Source organism: Ylistrum balloti, unplaced genomic scaffold (assembly GCF_031769215.1).
Source record: "Ylistrum balloti isolate Yb309-2 unplaced genomic scaffold, AGI_CSIRO_Ybal_v1 Utg370236, whole genome shotgun sequence".
In the NCBI taxonomy this organism is placed as follows: domain Eukaryota; kingdom Metazoa; phylum Mollusca; class Bivalvia; order Pectinida; family Pectinidae; genus Ylistrum; species Ylistrum balloti.
The window spans coordinates 580,001-603,757 of record NW_026782193.1 but is presented as its reverse complement, the minus strand read 5'-3'; the positions used below and the strand labels follow the sequence as shown (position 1 = coordinate 603,757).

The following is a 23,757-nucleotide window of genomic DNA, read 5'->3' as shown; positions in this document are numbered from 1 at the left end:
TATTTCACAACAATGATGAAACAAGTTATTTCAACTTATATTAATACTATTGTTGGCCCAGATGTAAGCAGTGTGATGGGTCTTACTGTGGGAGAAAGCTGGAGCACCCAGGGAACGTCCGTTCAAGGAATCAAACCCCCGTCGGCGAGGTGAAAGGCGAATGTTGCCATTGCACAACCCAACCACATTTTTATTTCATATGTAGTTCAGGGGAAGGGACAAAATATGGAAGTTTTGTTTCTACAAGAGATGTTGTGTAATGAAATAAGTCCAGTTTTGACATATTTTCATTTTATTTATTTAGGTGGGAAATTGAAGAAAATCCCTTCAATTACATTTCTTTGAAATATAGGTATAAAATATACAAAATAGTAGCCAGGCAACCATCTTCTACCATACTGTGTCTCAAAATAGACCACTTTAGTCCAGCAGGTAGCAAAGGCTACCTCTAGTGCATCACAGTCAGAACTTTCAACAGTTCACCATTAGGACCTAGTTCTTCAAAGGTTAGAGTTAGTCAACCACTGGTGAAGGAAAAATTCAAATTGTTGCCACTGTACAAAAGTGTTAAAAGCAAAATCAAAACTTAAAAATTACCAGTCTGACCCATATCAACTACAGCAGTGAAATCATGAAGAATACTCCTTAATTTGTTTGACTCATGTTTGAATGTTTTCACTAATCACTGTTTATATCTAACCAGACATTGAACAACCAGGAAAAGATAATGGTGCCTGAAAAATAAGATATTGACTGAGAAAAGGCCAATGTTACCATAAATGTTATCATCAATGACAAGCACAACACAGCTGTACAATGTAATGTTTTAATGTACAATTCAATCATCTCTTAATTATTTAAAACATTATCGATAATTCACACAAACTTTGTCTACCTGGATCTCAACAGGTTTCTATACATATAAACAGCAGTATAACACAATACTACAGACCATCATCCTCACATACACTCTCATTCTCAATTATCCCTATACATCTATATAAACACAGGGTACCAGTCTGTACACATCATCACATAACATGTTGTGTGATCATGTTTATAGAAAATGGTATCTGAGATTAACTTAAAATAAACTTGTGAAATCAGTCATTGTGTAAGTTAATTATTAAAGATATTTATTATTCATAGGTTTTCACTCACAATCAACACCCAAGTACTTTTCTCCCTCAAATAAGAAAACAAGAATTTATAAATGATGTCTTGTTATCTAAAGAATATTAAAAAACATTGAACACATGAAAGTTATAAGAACTTTATCATAAGTGAAGTTTTTTCACATGCTCTGTCTTTCTACCTTTTTCACATTGTTTTCTACCAGTTATTTGTTGAATTTTTTTCACAACATACAATTTCATTTATAATACTTGAGTAATATGAGTTATCCTCCTAGTTACATTCTGTTGTTTATAAGTTACCTCCCCTTATAACAATCTGCTGTTTAGAAGTCTGCTGTTTATAAGTTGTCCCCCCTTGTAACTCATTTCTGTTGCTCTTTAATCTGATCCTATTCAATAACAATCCACCGGCTATAATCTACATTCTTCTTTGTGTAACATTTAACAGTAAAGTCCTATAACTGTCATCCGACAGTGGAGTCCTATAACTGTCACCCGACAGCGGAGTCCTTTAACTGTCACCCGACAGCGGAGTCCTATAACTGTCATCTGACAGCGGAGTCCTATAACTGTCATCTGACAGCGGAGTCCTATAACTGTCATCTGACAGTGGAGTCCTATAACTGTCACCCGACACCGGAGTCCTATAACTGTCACCCGACAGCGGAGTCCTTTAACTGTCACCCGACAGCGGAGTCCTTTAACTGTCACCCGACAGCGAAGTCCTATAACTGTCATCCGACAGCGGAGTCCTATAACTGTCATCTGACAATGGAGTCCTATAACTGTCACCCGACAGCGGAGTCCTATAACTGTCATCTGACAGCGGAGTCCTATAACTGTCATCTGACAGCGGAGTCCTATAACTGTCATCTGACAGTGGAGTCCTATAACTGTCACCCGACACCGGAGTCCTATAACTGTCACCCGACAGCGGAGTCCTATAACTGTCATCTGACAGCGGAGTCCTATAACTGTCATCTGACAGCAGAGTCCTATAACTGTCATCTGACAATGGAGTCCTATAACTGTCACCCGACAGCGGAGTCCTATAACTGTCATCTGAGTGTAAAGTCCTATAAATATACAAAAGCAGTAGTGGTACTGATAACAATTATTTTATAATTTTAAGTGAAAATTTTATGTGCTATGCACGACAACAGCCAAAACACTAATAACATTGGTCATCCTAAGTTCTGTTCTTGATCAATGCTCTTGGATAATGACAAGACTAAGGATTCTGTTAACGTCACTATGTAGATGATATTAGCTGATAAATCTAGGAATGTTGGAATACTGGTGATCTCTTTGATAAAGACAAACGGAACTACGCTGCAGCTTGAAAGGTCAACTAGCTTTAGTTAGGGTATATCATCTCGATCAGCTACAAAGTGAAGTATCATATTCGCAATACAAGAGATTTTCCTGGAACCAATCAGATGACTAACCACAAACCTTCTATTCTGATGGGAGATGGTAGTAAAGAGGAATTGTATATAGCAATCAGGATCTGGGAATCTTTAATAACCGACCAAACTAAAGAAACTTGTGACTGATCAGGAATGATGTTTATGTTAACACCAGAACCCAATCAAATCCTTGTCAAGGTAATTCTGTAAATAGGTAATTTAAAAAAATAGTGATTCACAATACGGCGAGAAGTTAATCCATGATTTCTAAATCTACATGGCCATCTAAGCCTTGAAATTCTCACTCTCCCAAGTATGTTCAATTTGATTTTTACCTAAGCTACAAATATAGAAATTCAGATTTACTTTTGGTAATGTTTTCGTTAAGCCACTGTTCCTACAATGGCTAAACAGAAATATCCTGTGGGAAACATCACATCATTTTTCAAAGGACAAATAAAGAGAAACAAAATTTGGATTCCTACAATTAACAATAGGCTTAAATATAATAATGAATGGAATAAATTAAGATTTTTAAGCACAGCCACACTCTCTTATAAACTTTCATAAAGCATAGAAAAACTTATGTCCCGAAAAGAAAAGCCACTACTGTTTACTTACAACACAAAACTGTCACAAAATAGAAATTTGGCATTGCACTTTCCTGTATGTACATACAGTATATTTCTGGTGATCCTTGAATGTCAAACCTGTCTTCATCAGGATGGGTTTTGTCATCAGACACCTACCATTTACTGTCACTGACGAAAGAAAGGTAAAAACTTGTACCACTTGTCCTTCACAGAAATCCAGGTATCTGCATCCTTGCTCACTATAACTGTCTGAACCCCGGAACATTTTATGGCAAAATTGAAGGCTCTAGAGACCTTACTTGACTGGTCTAGAGCTGGTTTCAGGAGAAGAAAAAAAACTGACCAATCACAGGCTGATATCACTGCTGTGTTCCTGTTAAGGAAATGTCTTTTCAATATGGAGGATGCAGATGGCCACAAAAGGTATATGCCGATATCAAAATATTTAAGCAGTCTAAGGTTTCTTTTTATTGTCAGGGAGACACTCCGATAACATCCACTTTTAAGTGATATATTATTTACGCTGACTATTCTATAATATTAATAATCACAAAATTAAACGAAAACAATCTTGTTTACATTAGGGACTGGTCCTCAAAAATATTTAACAACAAATCCCATCCCAATGCTGAATTAAATGATTCGCTCAACTTTGTGAATGGTTCACAATTATTTATGACAATTACAGCTTAATACAAATATTGTACTAAAATTTCGAGTATTTCTGAATTTCATGTTTCACTTGTCATGGTCAAATTGTATTCATAAACCAGGGAATTTGTAGCTGTAAGCATTTGATTCTACTATATCTGGGTGTTGAGTAAAAGATCTTTGAAATTTAAGTCAATTTGACCCCTTTTTGCCCCACCTATCAGCCCCTAGGGGTCAGTCAGGATCAATATGCACATACAATCAAGGCGTTATCCTTCACTCATAATTCTAACCACAAAATTAAACAAATTATGCAAAAAAATATATTTTTCCTATATAAAATACAGTCCATTTTACCCCCTCCCCACGGGGAAATGTGAGACCCTGGGGCCATGAAATTCATAATTTTGGTAATGCACCTCAAGATGCTTCCATTCAAGAAGAGTATTTGATTGTACCATATCTGAGTCAATTTGACCATTTTTGGCCCCACCTCTCAGGCCCCTGAAAGGTGGGCACTATATAACTCATAATTTTTGGTTCATGAAGATTTCATTGAAATTGGATCAGGGTTTTTTGAGAAGAAGTCGAAAATATTAAATCACTTACAGATCCACGAGGCCAGATAAAGGTGATTGGTCACCATGAGACTTTGTCTCCGAAAAACTACCAAAGGAGTGACACCCAACTTCAAAGGTAGTCAAACATACCATTACACAACCTCAAGGTCCGTTTGATGTACATCAAAGGATCAAACTAGTCTTCTTACACACAGAACCTTCAACTTTGCCAGAAAATGTTCCAGGGGTAGGAGAATGAAAGTGATTGATACACCTGGAGTATTGAGATGAGGTACCTGTAGTTTAAACAGTGTCCTTCCACAGATGTTACACTTCTAATTCCCCGAACACCTTGCGACACCAAATAACCTTTGTCTTTCTTGGACGATCATTGCGCTGTAAACGTTTAACCTCCATTCCTAATAATCTGTTAAAGGCTTGTCTGTATTCTCTATCAAATGCATCTGTAGGAAAAAGGAATTTGTAGCAATTCTGTTGAATATATGCTGCTCAGTAGTCATGTATTAAATCAGATGAGCTATGAAAAGTAGATGAGAAATAGGTATTTAATATTGGTAAAATTAATGTCAACATGAACTGGCATAAGTGAGAAACTTGCCATTAGTATATATCCCCATCAGCTCCCCACCAGCTAAGATATAAAGTGAGATACCTACCATTAGTATATATCCCCACCAGCTAAGATATAAAGTGAGATACCTACCATTAGTATATATCCCCACCAGCTAAGATATAAAGGGAGATACCTACCATTAGTATATATCCCCACCAGCTCCCCACCAGCTAAGATATAAAGTGAGATACCTACCATTAGTATATATCCCCACCAGCTCCCACCAGCTAAGATATAAAGTGAGATACCTACCATTAGTATATATCCCCACCAGCTAAGATATAAAGGGAGATACCTACCATTAGTATATATCCCCACCAGCTCCCCACCAGCTAAGATATAAAGTGAGATACCTACCATTAGTATATATCCCCACCAGCTCCCACCAGCTAAGATATAAAGTGAGATACCTACCATTAGTATATATCCCCACCAGCTAAGATATAAAGGGAGATACCTACCATTAGTATATATCCCCACCAGCTCCCCACCAGCTAAGATATAAAGTGAGATACCTACCATTAGTATATATCCCCACCAGCTCCCACCAGCTAAGATATAAAGTGAGATACCTACCATTAGTATATATCCCCACCAGCTAAGATATAAAGGGAGATACCTACCATTAGTATATATCCCCACCAGCTAAGATATAAAGTGAGATACCTACCATTAGTATATATCCCCACCAGCTCCCCACCAGCTTAGATATAAAGTGAGATACCTACCATTAGTATAGATCCCCACCAGCTAAGATATAAAGTGAGATACCTACCATTAGTATATATCCCCACCAGCTCCCCACCAGCTAAGATATAAAGGGAGATACCTACCATTAGTATATATCCCCACCAGCTCCCACCAGCTAAGATATAAAGTGAGATACCTACCATTAGTATATATCCCCACCAGCTCCCCATCAGCTAAGATATAAAGTGAGATACCTACCATTAGTATATATCCCCACCAGCTCCCACCAGCTAAGATATAAAGTGAGATACCTACCATTAGTATATATCCCCACCAGCTCCCCACCAGCTAAGGTATAAAGGGAGATACCTACCATTAGTATATATCCCCACCAGCTCCCCACCAGCTAAGATATAAAGTGAGATACCTACCATTAGTATATATCCCCACCAGCTAAGATATAAAGTGAGATACCTACCATTAGTATATATCCCCACCAGCTCCCACCAGCTAAGATATAAAGGGAGATACCTACCATTAGTATATATCCCCACCAGCTAAGATATAAAGGGAGATACCTACCATTAGTATATATCCCCACCAGCTCCCACCAGCTAAGATATAAAGGGAGATACCTACCATTAGTATATATCCCCACCAGCTAAGATATAAAGTGAGATACCTACCATTAGTATATATCCCCACCAGCTCCCACCAGCTAAGATATAAAGTGAGATACCTACCATTAGTATATATCCCCACCAGCTCCCCACCAGCTAAGGTATAAAGGGAGATACCTACCATTAGTATATATCCCCACCAGCTCCCCACCAGCTAAGATATAAAGTGAGATACCTACCATTAGTATATATCCCCACCAGCTAAGATATAAAGTGAGATACCTACCATTAGTATATATCCCCACCAGCTAAGATATAAAGTGAGATACCTACCATTAGTATATATCCCCACCAGCTCCCACCAGCTAAGATATAAAGTGAGATACCTACCATTAGTATATATCCCCACCAGCTCCCACCAGCTAAGATATAAAGTGAGATACCTACCATTAGTATATATCCCCACCAGCTAAGATATAAAGTGAGACACCTACCATTAGTATATATCCCCACCAGCTCCCACCAGCTAAGATATAAAGGGAGATACCTACCATTAGTATATATCCCCACCAGCTAAGATATAAAGGGAGATACCTACCATTAGTATATATCCCCACCAGCTAAGATATAAAGTGAGATACCTACCATTAGTGTATATCCCCACCAGCTAAGATATAAAGTGAGATACCTACCATTAGTATATATCCCCACCAGCTAAGATATAAAGTGAGATACCTACCATTAGTATATATCCCCACCAGCTCCCACCAGCTAAGATATAAAGGGAGATACCTACCATTAGTATATATCCCCACCAGCTCCCCACCAGCTAAGATATAAAGTGAGATACCTACCATTAGTATATATCCCCACCAGCTCCCACCAGCTAAGATATAAAGGGAGATACCTACCATTAGTATATATCCCCACCAGCTCCCCACCAGCTAAGATATAAAGTGAGATACCTACCATTAGTATATATCCCCACCAGCTCCCCACCAGCTAAGATATAAAGGGAGATACCTACCATTAGTATATATCCCCACCAGCTAAGATATAAAGTGAGATACCTACCATTAGTGTATATCCCCACCAGCTAAGATATAAAGTGAGATACCTACCATTAGTATATATCCCCACCAGCTCCCCACCAGCTAAGATATAAAGGGAGATACCTACCATTAGTATATATCCCCACCAGCTCCCCACCAGCTAAGATATAAAGTGAGATACCTACCATTAGTATATATCCCCACCAGCTCCCCACCAGCTAAGATATAAAGTGAGATACCTACTATTAGTATATATCCCCACCAGCTAAGGTATAAAGGGAGATACCTACCATTAGTATATATCCCCACCAGCTCCCCACCAGCTAAGATATAAAGTGAGATACCTACCATTAGTATATATCCCCACCAGCTAAGATATAAAGTGAGATACCTACCATTAGTATATATCCCCACCAGCTAAGATATAAAGGGAGATACCTACCATTAGTATATATCCCCACCAGCTAAGATATAAAGTGAGATACCTACCATTAGTATATATCCCCACCAGCTCCCCACCAGCTAAGATATAAAGTGAGATACCTACCATTAGTATATATCCCCACCAGCTAAGATATAAAGGGAGATACCTACCATTAGTATATATCCCCACCAGCTAAGATATAAAGTGAGATACCTACCATTAGTATATATCCCCACCAGCTAAGATATAAAGGGAGATACCTACCATTAGTATATATCCCCACCAGCTAAGATATAAAGTGAGATACCTACCATTAGTATATATCCCCACCAGCTAAGATATAAAGGGAGATACCTACCATTAGTATATATCCCCACCAGCTAAGATATAAAGTGAGATACCTACCATTAGTATATATCCCCACCAGCTCCCCACCAGCTAAGATATAAAGTGAGATACCTACCATTAGTATATATCCCCACCAGCTAAGATATAAAGTGAGATACCTACCATTAGTATATATCCCCCCCCACCAGCTAAGTTATTCAGTATGATACCTACCATGATCTATATTTTCTCTGCCACATGCTGTGAAGGCCAGAAACAACATATCACGGTACAAACTTCTGTATTTGGGTTTTCTCAACCTGTGACGCCGGCGACAATTACCTATCATTTTGATAGGTGATAGGACGTCATTACACTGAATACTGGTAATTATCTGATGGAGTGTTCTGTAAATACAAATTTGGATGAAAAATTCACTGTTCAATCACAATTTTTTTTCAATACAAAAGAACAATAATTCAATTTAATATTCTGGAATTCTGTAATTAAAAATAACTAGGTCCGGGCACCATTTTATTTTTCAAATAATCAGTCAGAGAATGAACTAGGAAGGTTTTCTAACATTAAAAAGAGATCTATTCCATACTTCTACAGTACGAATGGCTTAAGGAGGCAACAGATAAAGACCAGTTTGACAGGCCACCTCATAAAGGTATTAACAAGTTATTTCAAATAAATTTCCTGTCTTTAACCCAAAAAGTATAGCAGTCGTTTGTTACTTTTAACCACTATAATCTGACTATTTACAATACTATTGCTACAGTTCTGTCTTTGGTATGAAGGTAACATTGCTTACGAACAATGAGATGGAAATGGATCACAACAGATATAATTGTGTACAAAGTCTGATACTTACGCTCTGTTAAATGGCTGCTGTTCTGTAATCAAGGCATCTACAGTATGCGAACTGTGACCTGAAAAACATCATTATCTTTCTTAACCAGACTGAAACAAGTTCCAGGTGATCATACTTGGTTACGTTATCTGGTCACTGAGATAATTCTATGAAGATTCTCACTCCCGCCCATCCCTTTATAGCCCACATAGCAATGGAGTTTTCTACTACAACAGCTCAGTCTACTACAACAACTCTACTACAACGACTCAGTCTACTACAACAACTCTACTACAACAACTCTACTACAACAGCTCAGTCTACTACAACAGCTCAGTCTACTACAACAGCTCAGTCTACTACAACGACCCAGTCTACTACAACAGCTCAGTCTACTACAACAACTCTACTACAACAACTCTACTACAACAACTCAGTCTACTACAACAACTCAGTCTACTACAACAACTCTACTACAACAACTCTACTACAACAACTCAGTCTACTACAACAACTCTACTACAACAACTCTACTACAACAGCTCAGTCTACTACAACAGCTCAGTCTACTACAACAACTCAGTCTACTACAACAGCTCAGTCTACTACAACAACTCAGTCTACTACAACAACTCTACTACAACAACTCAGTCTACTACAACAACTCTACTACAACAACTCTACTACAACAGCTCAGTCTACTACAACGACCCAGTCTACTACAACAGCTCAGTCTACTACAACAACTCTACTACAACAACTCTACTACAACGACCCAGTCTACTACAACAACTCAGTCTACTACAACAACTCTACTACAACAACTCTACTACAACAACTCAGTCTACTACAACGACCAAGTCTACTACAACAGCTCAGTCTACTACAACAGCTCAGTCTACTACAACAACTCTACTACAACAACTCTACTACAACGACCCAGTCTACTACAACAGCTCAGTCTACTACAACAGCCCAGTCTACTACAATGACTCAGTCTACTACAACGACTCAGTCTACTACAACAGCTCAGTCTACAACAACAGCTCAGTCTACTACAACAACTCTACTACAACAACTCTACTACAACAACTCTACTACAACGACCCAGTCTACTACAACAACTCAGTCTACTACAACAACTCTACTACAACAACTCTACTACAACAACTCAGTCTACTACAACGACCCAGTCTACTACAACAGCTCAGTCTACTACAACAGCTCAGTCTACTACAACAACTCTACTACAACAACTCTACTACAACGACCCAGTCTACTACAACAGCTCAGTCTACTACAACAGCCCAGTCTACTACAATGACTCAGTCTACTACAACGACTCAGTCTACTACAACAGCTCAGTCTACAACAACAGCTCAGTCTACTACAACAACTCAGTCTACTACAACGACTCAGTCTACTACAACAACTCAGTCTACTACAACGACTCAGTCTACTACAACGACTCAGTCTACTACAACAACTCTACTACAACAACTCTACTACAACAACTCAGTCTACTACAACAACTCAGTCTACTACAACGACTCAGTCTACTACAACAACTCTACTACAACAACTCTACTACAACGGCTCAGTCTACTACAACGGCCCAGTCTACTACAACAGCTCAGTCTACAACAACAGCTCAGTCTACTACAACAACTCAGTCTACTACAACGACTCAGTCTACTACAACTGCTCAGTCTACTACAACAGCTCAGTCTACTACAACAACTCTACTACAACAGCTCAGTCTACTACAACAACTCTACTACAACAACTCAGTCTACTACAACAACTCTACTACAACAGCTCAGTCTACTACAACGACTCAGTCTACTACAACAACTCAGTCTACTACAACGACTCAGTCTACTACAACAACTCTACTACAACAGCTCAGTCTACTACAACGACTCAGTCTACTACAACAACTCAGTCTACTACAACGACTCAGTCTACTACAACAACTCTACTACAACAGCTCAGTCTACTACAACGACTCAGTCTACTACAACAACTCAGTCTACTACAACGACTCAGTCTACTACAACAACTCTACTACAACAGCTCAGTCTACTACAACGACTCAGTCTACTACAACAACTCAGTCTACTACAACGACTCAGTCTACTACAACAACTCTACTACAACAACTCTACTACAACAACTCAGTCTACTACAACAACCCAGTCTACTACAACAACTCTACTACAACAGCTCAGTCTACTACAACAACTCTACTACAACAACTCAGTCTACTACAACAGCTCAGTCTACTACAACAACTCTACTACAACAGCTCAGTCTACTACAACGACTCAGTCTACTACAACAACTCTACTACAACAGCTCAGTCTACTACAACAACTCTACTACAACAACTCAGTCTACTACAACAACTCAGTCTACTACAACGACTCAGTCTACTACAACGACTCAGTCTACTACAACGACTCAGTCTACTACAACGACTCAGTCTACTACAACAACTCTACTACAACAACTCAGTCTACTACAACAGCTCAGTCTACTACAACGACTCAGTCTACTACAACGACTCAGTCTACTACAACGACTCAGTCTACTACAACAGCTCAGTCTACTACAACAGCCCAGTCTACTACAACAGCTCAGTCTACTACAACAACTCAGTCTACTACAACAGCTCAGTCTACTACAACAACTCAGTCTACTACAACGACTCAGTCTACTACAACGACTCAGTCTACTACAACGGCTCAGTCTACTACAACGGCCCAGTCTACTACAACAGCTCAGTCTACTACAACAGCTCAGTCTACTACAACGACTCAGTCTACTACAACGACTCAGTCTACTACAACGACTCAGTCTACTACAACAGCTCAGTCTACTACAACAGCCCAGTCTACAACAACAGCTCAGTCTACTACAACAGCCCAGTCTACTACAACAACTCAGTCTACTACAACAGCTCAGTCTACTACAACAACTCAGTCTACTACAACAACTCTACTACAACAGCTCAGTCTACTACAACAACTCAGTCTACTACAACAACTCAGTCTACTACAACGACTCAGTCTACTACAACAGCCCAGTCTACTACAACAACTCAGTCTACTACAACAACTCTACTACAACAGGTCAGTCAAATCATACAATTGAGGATGTCCTAATATTCAAAATAGTCTACAATGATCTACTTGGTGACTACAATGATCTACTTGGTGATTACAACAGTTGGCTTTAGTACCCCCTTAATATTTGACCATTAAACAAGAGGCCCAAGGGGCCTTAATGGTCACCTGAGGAATATATGTCAATAATCTGCAGATTTTAACATGTTGCAAAAATGTAACAACACTTGTGCAGGACCATGTGTAAAACATCTGTACCAAGTTTGAACATGATGCACTTAATGGTTCTTGAGAGGAAGTCCATAATGTCTTAGCCAAACAGAGGCCAGGGTGGCCATCTTGGATTTTGAATCGCCTCAAAAAGTTAAAACACTTGCCTGGACCTTGTGTAGAACATTGGTATCAAGTTTCCCCTTTTCCCCCCTCCTTGGGCCCCTATTTGGGCCACGCCCTTTTTCTTTGCAAACTTGAAGCCGCTTCCCATGGGGATGCTTTGTGCCAAGTTAGGTCAAAATCCATCCACTGGTTCTTGAGAAGTAGTCATTTAATGAAGGTTTTTACATATGACCCCTTTTACACCCCTTTTGGGCCCCAAATGGGAAATTATCACTTTTTTCAACATAATTTCATATGTCCTTAACTAAGGGATGCTTTCTACCTAATTTGGTTGAAATTGGTCAAAGTTGAATTTTGGACCCTTTTGAGCGCCCCCTAGTGGGGCTGTTTTTGACCTAATTTTTTTTTCATTCGCAAACTTTGTAGACCTTGCCATAAGGACCCTAAATATCAATATGAATTTAATCTGACTGTTGGTTCATGAGAAGAAGATTTTTAAAGATTTACCTAATTTTCCCCCCTTTTTCCCCCTCCTGGGGCCCCTATTGGGGCCACGCCCTTTTTCTTCGCAAACTTGAAGCGGCTTCCCATGGGGATGCTTTGTGTCAAGTTTGGTCAAAAACCATTCAATGTTTCTTGAGAAGATGTCGAATATGTGAAAAGTTAACGACGTACGACGCACGATGACAGACAATTCGGCTCAGGCGACCTAAAAAAGCCCATCCTACAGGGGTCAGTTTTACCTTCATTCCAGAGTTTGTACATAGGGAGTCCAACCTCATCATGAATACGAATATTGTCCCATAGTGGTCGTATTAGCACATGCTGACTTGTGTACACAGCTGTAGACTTAACCTGCAACAGAAATGATCCTTTACTAGAGTTTTGTAGTGTCTGTGTTATCCTGTGGAGGGGAAATGTCTACATTTTTTCTAGTGTCTGTGTTATCCTGTGGAGGGGAAATGTCTACATGTTTTGTAGTGTCTGTGTTATCCTGTGGAGGGGAAATGTCTACATACTTTGTAGTGTCTGTGTTATCCTGTGGAGGGGAAATGTCTACATGTTTTGTAGTGTCTGTGTTATCCTGTGGAGGGGAAATGTCTACATGTTTTGTAGTGTCTGTGTTATCCTGTGCAGGGGAAATGTCTACATACTCTGTAGTGTCTGTGTTATCCTGTGGAGGGGAAATGTCTACATGTTTTGTAGTGTCTGTGTTATCCTGTGGAGGGGAAATGTCTACATACTCTGTAGTGTCTGTGTTATCCTGTGGAGGGGAAATGTCTACATTTTTTTTAGTGTCTGTGTTATCCTGTGGAGGGGAAATGTCTACATGTTTTGTAGTGTCTGTGTTATCCTGTGGAGGGGAAATGTCTACATACTTTGTAGTGTCTGTGTTATCCTGTGGAGGGGAAATGTCTACATGTTTTGTAGTGTCTGTGTTATCCTGTGGAGGGGAAATGTCTACATGTTTTGTAGTGTCTGTGTTATCCTGTGGAGGGGAAATGTCTACATGTTTTGTAGTGTCTGTGTTATCCTGTGGAGGGGAAATGTCTACATGTTTTGTAGTGTCTGTGTTATACTGTGGAGGGGAAATGTCTACATGTTTTGTAGTGTCTGTGTTATCCTGTGGAGGGGAAATGTATACATGTTTTGTAGTGTCTGTGTTATCCTGTGGAGGGGAAATGTCTACATACTCTGTAGTATCTGTGTTATCCTGTGGAGGGGAAATGTCTACATACTCTGTAGTGTCTGTGTTATCCTGTGGAGGGGAAATGTCTACATGTTTTGTAGTGTCTGTGTTATCCTGTGGAGGGGAAATGTCTACATACTCTGTAGTGTCTGTGTTATCCTGTGGAGGGGAAATGTCTACATGTTTTGTAGTGTCTGTGTTATCCTGTGGAGGGGAAATGTCTACATGTTTTGTAGTGTCTGTGTTATACTGTGGAGGGGAAATGTCTACATGTTTTGTAGTGTCTGTGTTATCCTGTGGAGGGGAAATGTATACATATTTTGTAGTGTCTGTGTTATCCTGTGGAGGGGAAATGTCTACATACTCTGTAGTGTCTGTGTTATCCTGTGGAGGGGAAATGTCTACATACTCTGTAGTGTCTGTGTTATCCTGTGGAGGGGAAATGTCTACATGTTTTGTAGTGTCTGTGTTATCCTGTGGAGGGGAAATGTCTACATACTCTGTAGTGTCTGTGTTATCCTGTGGAGGGGAAATGTCTACATGTTTTGTAGTGTCTGTGTTATCCTGTGGAGGGGAAATGTCTACATGTTTTGTAGTGTCTGTGTTATCCTGTGGAGGGGAAATGTCTACATGTTTTGTAGTGTCTGTGTTATCCTGTGGAGGGGAAATGTCTACATGTTTTGTAGTGTCTGTGTTATCCTGTGGAGGGGAAATGTCTACATGTTTTGTAGTGTCTGTGTTATACTGTGGAGGGGAAATGTCTACATGTTTTGTAGTGTCTGTGTTATCCTGTGGAGGGGAAATGTATACATGTTTTGTAGTGTCTGTGTTATCCTGTGGAGGGGAAATGTCTACATACTCTGTAGTGTCTGTGTTATCCTGTGGAGGGGAAATGTCTACATACTCTGTAGTGTCTGTGTTATCCTGTGGAGGGGAAATGTCTACATGTTTTGTAGTGTCTGTGTTATCCTGTGGAGGGGAAATGTCTACATGTTTTGTAGTGTCTGTGTTATCCTGTGGAGGGGAAATGTCTACATACTCTGTAGTGTCTGTGTTATCCTGTGGAGGGGAAATGTCTACATGTTTTGTAGTGTCTGTGTTATCCTGTGGAGGGGAAATGTCTACATGTTTTGTAGTGTCTGTGTTATACTGTGGAGGGGAAATGTCTACATGTTTTGTAGTGTCTGTGTTATCCTGTGGAGGGGAAATGTATACATATTTTGTAGTGTCTGTGTTATCCTGTGGAGGGGAAATGTCTACATACTCTGTAGTGTCTGTGTTATCCTGTGGAGGGGAAATGTCTACATACTCTGTAGTGTCTGTGTTATCCTGTGGAGGGGAAATGTCTACATGTTTTGTAGTGTCTGTGTTATCCTGTGGAGGGGAAATGTCTACATACTCTGTAGTGTCTGTGTTATCCTGTGGAGGGGAAATGTCTACATGTTTTGTAGTGTCTGTGTTATCCTGTGGAGGGGAAATGTCTACATGTTTTGTAGTGTCTGTGTTATCCTGTGGAGGGGAAATGTCTACATACTCTGTAGTGTCTGTGTTATCCTGTGGAGGGGAAATGTATACATGTTTTGTAGTGTCTGTGTTATCCTGTGGAGGGGAAATGTCTACATGTTTTGTAGTGTCTGTGTTATCCTGTGGAGGGGAAATGTCTACATACTCTGTAGTGTCTGTGTTATCCTGTGGAGGGGAAATGTATACATGTTTTGTAGTGTCTGTGTTATCCTGTGGAGGGGAAATGTCTACATGTTTTGTAGTGTCTGTGTTATCCTGTGCAGGGGAAATGTCTACATACTCTGTAGTGTCTGTGTTATCCTGTGGAGGGGAAATGTATACATGTTTTGTAGTGTCTGTGTTATCCTGTGGAGGGGAAATGTCTACATACTCTGTAGTGTCTGTGTTATCCTGTGGAGGGGAAATGTATACATGTTTTGTAGTGTCTGTGTTATCCTGTGGAGGGGAAATGTATACATGTTTTGTAGTGTCTGTGTTATCCTGTGGAGGGGAAATGTCTACATGTTTTGTAGTGTCTGTGTTATCCTGTGGAGGGGAAATGTCTACATGTTTTGTAGTGTCTGTGTTATCCTGTGGAGGGGAAATGTCTACATTTTTTCTAGTGTCTGTGTTATCCTGTGGAGGGGAAATGTATAAGTGAATTGACTGTATTGCTATAATGTATGAAGCATGACTGATGTGTTATCAAAGGTGGATACATAGGACTGAATCAAGTTCAATATATGACATGTACTGTAGTGTCTAGAATATCACTAGAAATAGGGGTAAAAAAGAAATGTTTACAGGAGGTACTGACAGATGGTTGACATGTGTAATTCTTACCGGTTTTGGATTTGTAGATTTAGCTGTTAACAACAATCCAGGCATGTGACTTGGTACTTCAATTCGCTTAAAGTACCAAACCTGGAACAAAACAAAATGTCAAGTCAAACAACCACATTTACAACTCATCTATCATCTACATTCATCCCATGTTCTATGAGAAATACAGCTTGCTTTGTCAAAGTAATTTTTCCATTGATCTGCATTGATTTACCAGTGTTAGAGTGTACAACATTATCATACGAAAATTACTTGTATGTTGCCAACATAAAGAAATGCTGTATCATTTTATAAAACAATTGGTTCAAAGTAGCTATTCATACCAGGTTCCAGAATATTATGGGATGTTCATCCAGGAAGACGTCTACGCTGAGAGACATGTCGCCCTCACTGTTGAGAATGTTCTCTAGTTCTTTTCGCAGTACCAGAGGGCTAAGATAGGGAACAGTAATAGGATCCATAGATGTTGTACCCCTAAAAAAACACAAAACTTCTACATATTACATAATGTATACATTCTGTGATAGTACTACTGCAAGATGACAACAGAGTAGCCAACACTGACCAGCTGATACAAGGACGACCACACTTTGTGTTAGGCCCACTGACCAGCTGATACAAGGATGACCTTACTCTGTGCATTAGGCCCACTGACCAGCTGATACAAGGACGACCATACTCTGTGTGTTAGGCCCACTGACCAGCTGATACAAGGACGACTACACTCTCTGTGTTAGGCCCACTGACCAGCTGTTACAAGGACGACCATACTCTGTGTGTTAGGCCCACTGACCAGCTGATACAAGGATGACCACACTTTGTGTTAGGCCTACTGACCAGCTGATACAAGGATGACCACACTCTGTGTTAAGCCCACTGACCAGCTGATACAAGGACGACCATACTCTGTGTGTTAGGCTGCATAAATGATGGTTGTGGTTACAATGTTGTCTTGTGATTAGGTGGCGCTGTGGTAATGCAATGGCCTTTCACCCAGTAATCTGGGGTCTGATTCCTAAAATGGAGGTGAAAAGGAGTGGGGGTCACCTGCCTGCCCACAGGGACTTTTCACTTTGTATTCCAATTTCCTCCCTCAGTAAGACTCCCCATTTCCTTCCATCCAGGCCAAAAAGGGACATTAATATTAATTTTTTGTTGGAAATTTTTTTTCGCGATTGTTTCAGAGTAAATATATTATGCATGAGTGTTATTTCAAGTTTCAAACAGGAATTTTCATACATAAGTCTTGGAAGTCTATAAAAAGAAACTTTAGTTATCCTGAATCATTTCTATCAGCCCACAGGCCTTAACAGTCATCTGACTATAAAAACTAGCCACGGCCCATAGGCCTTAACAGTCATCTGACTATAAAAACTAGACACGGCCTACAAGGCCTCAACAGTCATCTGACTATAAAAACTAGCCACGCCCACAGGCCTCAACAGTCATCTGACTATAAAAACAAGCCACGCCCACAGGCCTCAACAGTCATCCGACTACAAAATCTAGCCATGGCCCACAGTCCTTAACAGTCATCTGACTATAAAAACTAGCCACGCCCACAGGCCTCAACAGTCATCTGACTATAAAAACTAGCCACGCCCACAGTCCTCAACAGTCATCTGACTATAAAAACTTTCAGCAGGGAGAAATCTTACTGAGAAGCTGTTTTCCATGATGCAGATGGCAGTTTTGGTGAGGAGTATGTAACTGTAATTAGTGTTACCTATTATTTGACAGTAAGTTAGAGATCAATCCAATTGGTGAAAGTTTAAAAATTTGTAATAGGTGTTGCACAAGAAAACTATGATTGCTAGTCATGCTGCAAAATGGCCTCCCTGACTGCTGTGTCAAAGTTTTGAAAAGTTAAAAAAAACTTTGTTGGCTACGTTTCCTTAACATTCCCACCAATTTTTAGCTCAATGATACCAGTGGAACTGGAGAAGAATTTTAAAATATGTTTTTCAAAATGGCGGCCATCATGGGTTTCAGAAATACCAAAAAAAACAGCACTTGGTCATGACCATCTAAGGATCACTTCATGTTAGTTTTAACTCAATCCCACAGGTGGAACTTGAGAAGTTTAAAATATCAAAAGTTTATGCACCGCGGACGGTGCACAGTGGACGATTAACGAAGCAAAATGGCTATCTACAAATAATTGAATATCAATATGTAGAGTATATACCTCTCCATGAAATCCTTTTTCATCTCCGGTAGATCTGAAGGTCGTGTTGGTAGCTCATTGTCTTCCTCTATAGAAATGTTGAGCGGAGAGCGTACAAACTGGTTCTGGTAGTTATCCATAGAGTCAAATGAAGTACCAAACATCACATCTGTAGCACTGGTGAGGCATTCACTTGTACAGCGTCGCCGCGTGGTCACATTGAACTCTGAACTACCACTGATACCTACAATTCATAGTAAAACTCCTCATATACAACCTACTATACTATATGTCTACAAATGTCTCAAACAGCCTTACATCATCAAGCACCATCAGTGCAATTAAAATGGCTCTACCTGGTATTTCAAAAAAACAGTAAAACAGATCTGTTAAAATAGTAACATCATTCATTTCAACTTTTTTAAAAGTATTTACCAGTAGTAGAACAGAACAATCCATCTGACACCCAGTAGATAGACTATGACAGATAAGATTACCTGATACCCAGTAGATAGACTATGACAGATAAGATTACCTGATACCCAGTAGATAGACTATGACAGATAAGATTACCTGATACCCAGTAGATAGACTATGACAGATAAGATTACCTGATACCCAGTAGATAGACTATGACAGATAAGATTACCTGATACCCAGTAGATAGACTATGACAGATAAGATTACCTGATACCCAGTAGGTAGATAGACTATGACAGATAAGATTACCTGATACCCAGTAGGTAGATAGACTATGACAGATAAGATTACCTGATACCCAGTAGATAGACTATGACAGATAAGATTACCTGATACCCAGTAGATAGACTATGACAGATAAGATTACCTGATACCCAGTAGGTAGATAGACTATGACAGATAAGATTACCCGATACCCAGTAGGTAGATAGACTATGACAGATAAGATTACCTGATACCCAGTAGGTAGATAGACTATGACAGATAAGATTACCTGATACCCAGTAGATAGACTATGACAGATAAGATTACCTGATACCTAGTAGATAGACTATGACAGATAAGATTACCTGATACCCAGTAGGTAGATAGACTATGACAGATAAGATTACCTGATACCCAGTAGGTAGATAGACTATGACAGATAAGATTACCTGATACCCAGTAGGTAGATAGACTATGACAGATAAGATTACCTGATACCCAGTAGATAGACTATGACAGATAAGATTACCTGATACCCAGTAGATAGACTATGACAGATAAGATTACCTGATACCTAGTAGATAGACTATGACAGATAAGATTACCTGATACCCAGTAGATAGACTATGGCAGATAAGATTACCTGATACCCAGTAGATAGACTATGACAGATAAGATTACCTGATACCCAGTAGATAGACTATGACAGATAAGATTACCTGATACCCAGTAGATAGACTATGACAGATAAGATTACCTGATACCCAGTAGATAGACTATGACAGATAAGATTACCTGTTACCCAGTAGATAGACTTTGACAGATAAGATTACCTGATACCCAGTAAGTAGATAGACTATGACAGATAAGATTACCTGATACCCAGTAGATAGACTATGACAGATAAGATTACCTGATACCCAGTAGGTAGATAGACTATGACAGATAAGATTACCTGATACCCAGTAGGTAGATAGACTATGACAGATAAGATTACCTGATACCCAGTAGATAGACTATGACAGATAAGATTACCTGATACCCAGTAGATAGACTATGACAGATAAGATTACCTGATACCCAGTAGATAGACTATGACAGATAAGATTACCCGATACCCAGTAGGTAGATAGACTATGACAGATAAGATTACCTGATACCCAGTAGGTAGATAGACTATGACAGATAAGATTACCCGATACCCAGTAAGTAGATAGACTATGACAGATAAGATTACCTGATACCCAGTAGATAGACTATGACAGATAAGATTACCTGATACCCAGTAGGTAGATAGACTATGACAGATAAGATTACCTGATACCCAGTAGGTAGATAGACTATGACAGATAAGATTACCTGATACCCAGTAGGTAGATAGACTATGACAGATAAGATTACCTGATACCCAGTAGATAGACTATGACAGATAAGATTACCTGATACCCAGTAGATAGACTATGACAGATAAGATTACCTGATACCTAGTAGATAGACTATGACAGATAAGATTACCTGATACCCAGTAGATAGACTATGACAGATAAGATTACCTGATACCCAGTAGGTAGATAGACTATGACAGATAAGATTACCTGATACCCAGTAGGTAGATAGACTATGACAGATAAGATTACCTGATACCCAGTAGATAGACTATGACAGATAAGATTACCTGATACCCAGTAGATAGACTATGACAGATAAGATTACCTGTTACCCAGTAGATAGACTATGACAGATAAGATTACCTGATACCCAGTAAGTAGATAGACTATGACAGATAAGATTACCTGATACCCAGTAGATAGACTATGGCAGATAAGATTACCTGATACCCAGTAGATAGACTATGACAGATAAGATTACCTGATACCCAGTAGGTAGATAGACTATGACAGATAAGATTACCTGATACCCAGTAGATAGACTATGACAGATAAGATTACCTGATACCCAGTAGGTAGATAGACTATGACAGATAAGATTACCTGATACCCAGTAGATAGACTATGACAGATAAGATTACCTGATACCCAGTAGATAGACTATGACAGATAAGATTACCTGATACCCAGAAGATAGACTATGACAGATAAGATTACCTGATACCTAGTAGATAGACTATGACAGATAAGATTACCTGATACCCAGTAGATAGACTATGACAGATAAGATTACCTGATACCTAGTAGATAGACTATGACAGATAAGATTACCTGATACCCAGAAGATAGACTATGACAGATAAGATTACCTGATACCTAGTAGATAGACTATGACAGATAAGATTACCTGATACCCAGTAGGTAGATAGACTATGACAGATAAGATTACCTGATACCCAGTAGATAGACTATGACAGATAAGATTACCTGATACCCAGTAGATAGACTATGACAGATAAGATTACCTGATACCCAGAAGATAGACTATGACAGATAAGATTACCTGATACCCAGTAGATAGACTATGACAGATAAGATTACCTGATACCCAGTAGATAGACTATGACAGATAAGATTACCTGATACCCAGTAGATAGACTATGACAGATAAGATTACCCGATACCCAGTAGGTAGATAGACTATGACAGATAAGATTACCTGATACCCAGTAGATAGACTATGACAGATAAGATTACCTGATACCCAGTAGATAGACTATGACAGATAAGATTACCTGATACCCAGTAGGTAGATAGACTATGACAGATAAGATTACCTGATACCCAGTAGATAGACTATGACAGATAAGATTACCCGATACCCAGTAGGTAGATAGACTATGACAGATAAGATTACCTGATACCCAGTAGATAGACTATGACAGATAAGATTACCTGATACCCAGTAGATAGACTATGACAGATAAGATTACCTGATACCCAGTAGGTAGATAGACTATGACAGATAAGATTACCTGATACCCAGTAGATAGACTATGACAGCTAAGATTACCTGATACCCAGTAGATAGACTATGACAGATAAGATTACCTGATACCCAGTAGGTAGATAGACTATGACAGATAAGATTACCTGATACCCAGTAGATAGACTATGACAGCTAAGATTACCTGATACCCAGTAGATAGACTATGACAGATAAGATTACCTGATACCCAGTAGATAGACTATGACAGATAAGATTACCTGATACCCAGTAGATAGACTATGACAGCTAAAATTACCTGATACCCAGTAGATAGACTATGACAGGTGAATTTGTATTGCCTGTATGATTACCTGATGGACTTGAGCAGCGTGCAGCTTCGGCAAGGTGAGCATCCTTGCGTGCTGAGCGGTGAGGTGTAACAGGACTGGTATGACCATCACCATCCAGACTGTCTTCTCCAGGGAAAAAGAAGTTGTTATTGTCCATACTACTCATTGATGAGGTGTCCTGTAGGACCCACGGATCGTTGGTTGAATTCTCTGACACAGAGTCACGATCGTGGTCTCCGACCTGCAGGTGATGTTCTTCAACTCTGTCTTCCAGGTCAGTAACATCCAAATCATCAATATTTGTATTATGACAGTGATCTCGCCAGTCCTGAAAGAAAATATCAAAACTGCATATGGCCAAGATTGCTTCAAATCCAATTTGGTCATAATCCAATCATTCTTACAGGAGTAAGATTTTAAATAATTTGCTCAATTTCCCCACCTGAGCCTGCGCCTGAGCCTGGGTCCAGGCCCAAGAGGGCTGAGACCAACTCTTTATACAGACTTTATTTCCCTTCACCTAACAATACTCTAGACCAAATATGAGCAAAATCCAATCATTCCTACAGAGGTAGAATTTTGAAATTTCCCCTTTGGGCCTTGCCCCTCAGGTCCCTGGGGTCAAGACTAATCATTTATTCAAAATTTGTTTCCCTTGTGATGCTTCTGACCGAATTTAGTTGTTTATGACTAGTAGCAATTTTTAAGAAAAAAGTTGACAGACAGACGGACAACAGACACTGCAGTATGCCCTAAGCACACTTTGCAATTTGGGCCTCCGATCTCAATTGTTTAATAAATAACCCAGAACCTCAGTCCCACAGGGTGGATCCAGAACATGGTACCTATTCATAAATCATGATTTTTTCGTCTTTTCATGCCAATTAATTCTATATGACAGTGGGGTGGGGGGGGGGGGGGGGGGGGGGTGGTGGGGGGGGGGGGGGGGGGGGGGGGCTTTCGGGCCAGGTGAGCTAAAAAACACTGTCATCACAGAAATATCTTACTTTATTATGAAAAGGTCTAAATATCAGAATTAAAACCTATTTCATTTTTTTCAGACAATCATTATCAAAATTCATTATTTTTTTCTACCATCAGAAGAGGCAGATTTTATGTAAATCTTAAATCTTACCTTGACATAAATCTGTAACCTAGGGACAAGCTTTGTCTGACAAAAGACACACCTGTAAATATACAGAATATTAATCCAACATTTAAACAGAG

At 39.5% G+C, this 23,757-nt stretch overlaps 1 protein-coding gene across 1 annotated transcript in view; it reads right to left on the bottom strand.

The window, feature by feature from the left end:
- Positions 1-812: 812 nt before the first annotated feature.
- LOC132552085 (C-myc promoter-binding protein-like) overlaps positions 813-23,757 on the bottom strand; it is a 57,760-nt gene continuing 34,815 nt past the window's right edge. Inside the window, exons 29-37 of the mRNA XM_060216225.1 lie at positions 23,666-23,717; positions 22,552-22,858; positions 18,641-18,863; positions 16,776-16,926; positions 16,453-16,533; positions 13,160-13,271; positions 8,974-9,031; positions 8,331-8,503; positions 813-4,813 (exon numbers count right to left, since the gene is read on the bottom strand). Of these exons, the coding sequence (XP_060072208.1) occupies positions 4,677-4,813; positions 8,331-8,503; positions 8,974-9,031; positions 13,160-13,271; positions 16,453-16,533; positions 16,776-16,926; positions 18,641-18,863; positions 22,552-22,858; positions 23,666-23,717 (1,294 nt within the window). The 3' untranslated portion in view covers positions 813-4,676. The remainder of the gene's footprint in view (positions 4,814-8,330; positions 8,504-8,973; positions 9,032-13,159; positions 13,272-16,452; positions 16,534-16,775; positions 16,927-18,640; positions 18,864-22,551; positions 22,859-23,665; positions 23,718-23,757) is intronic.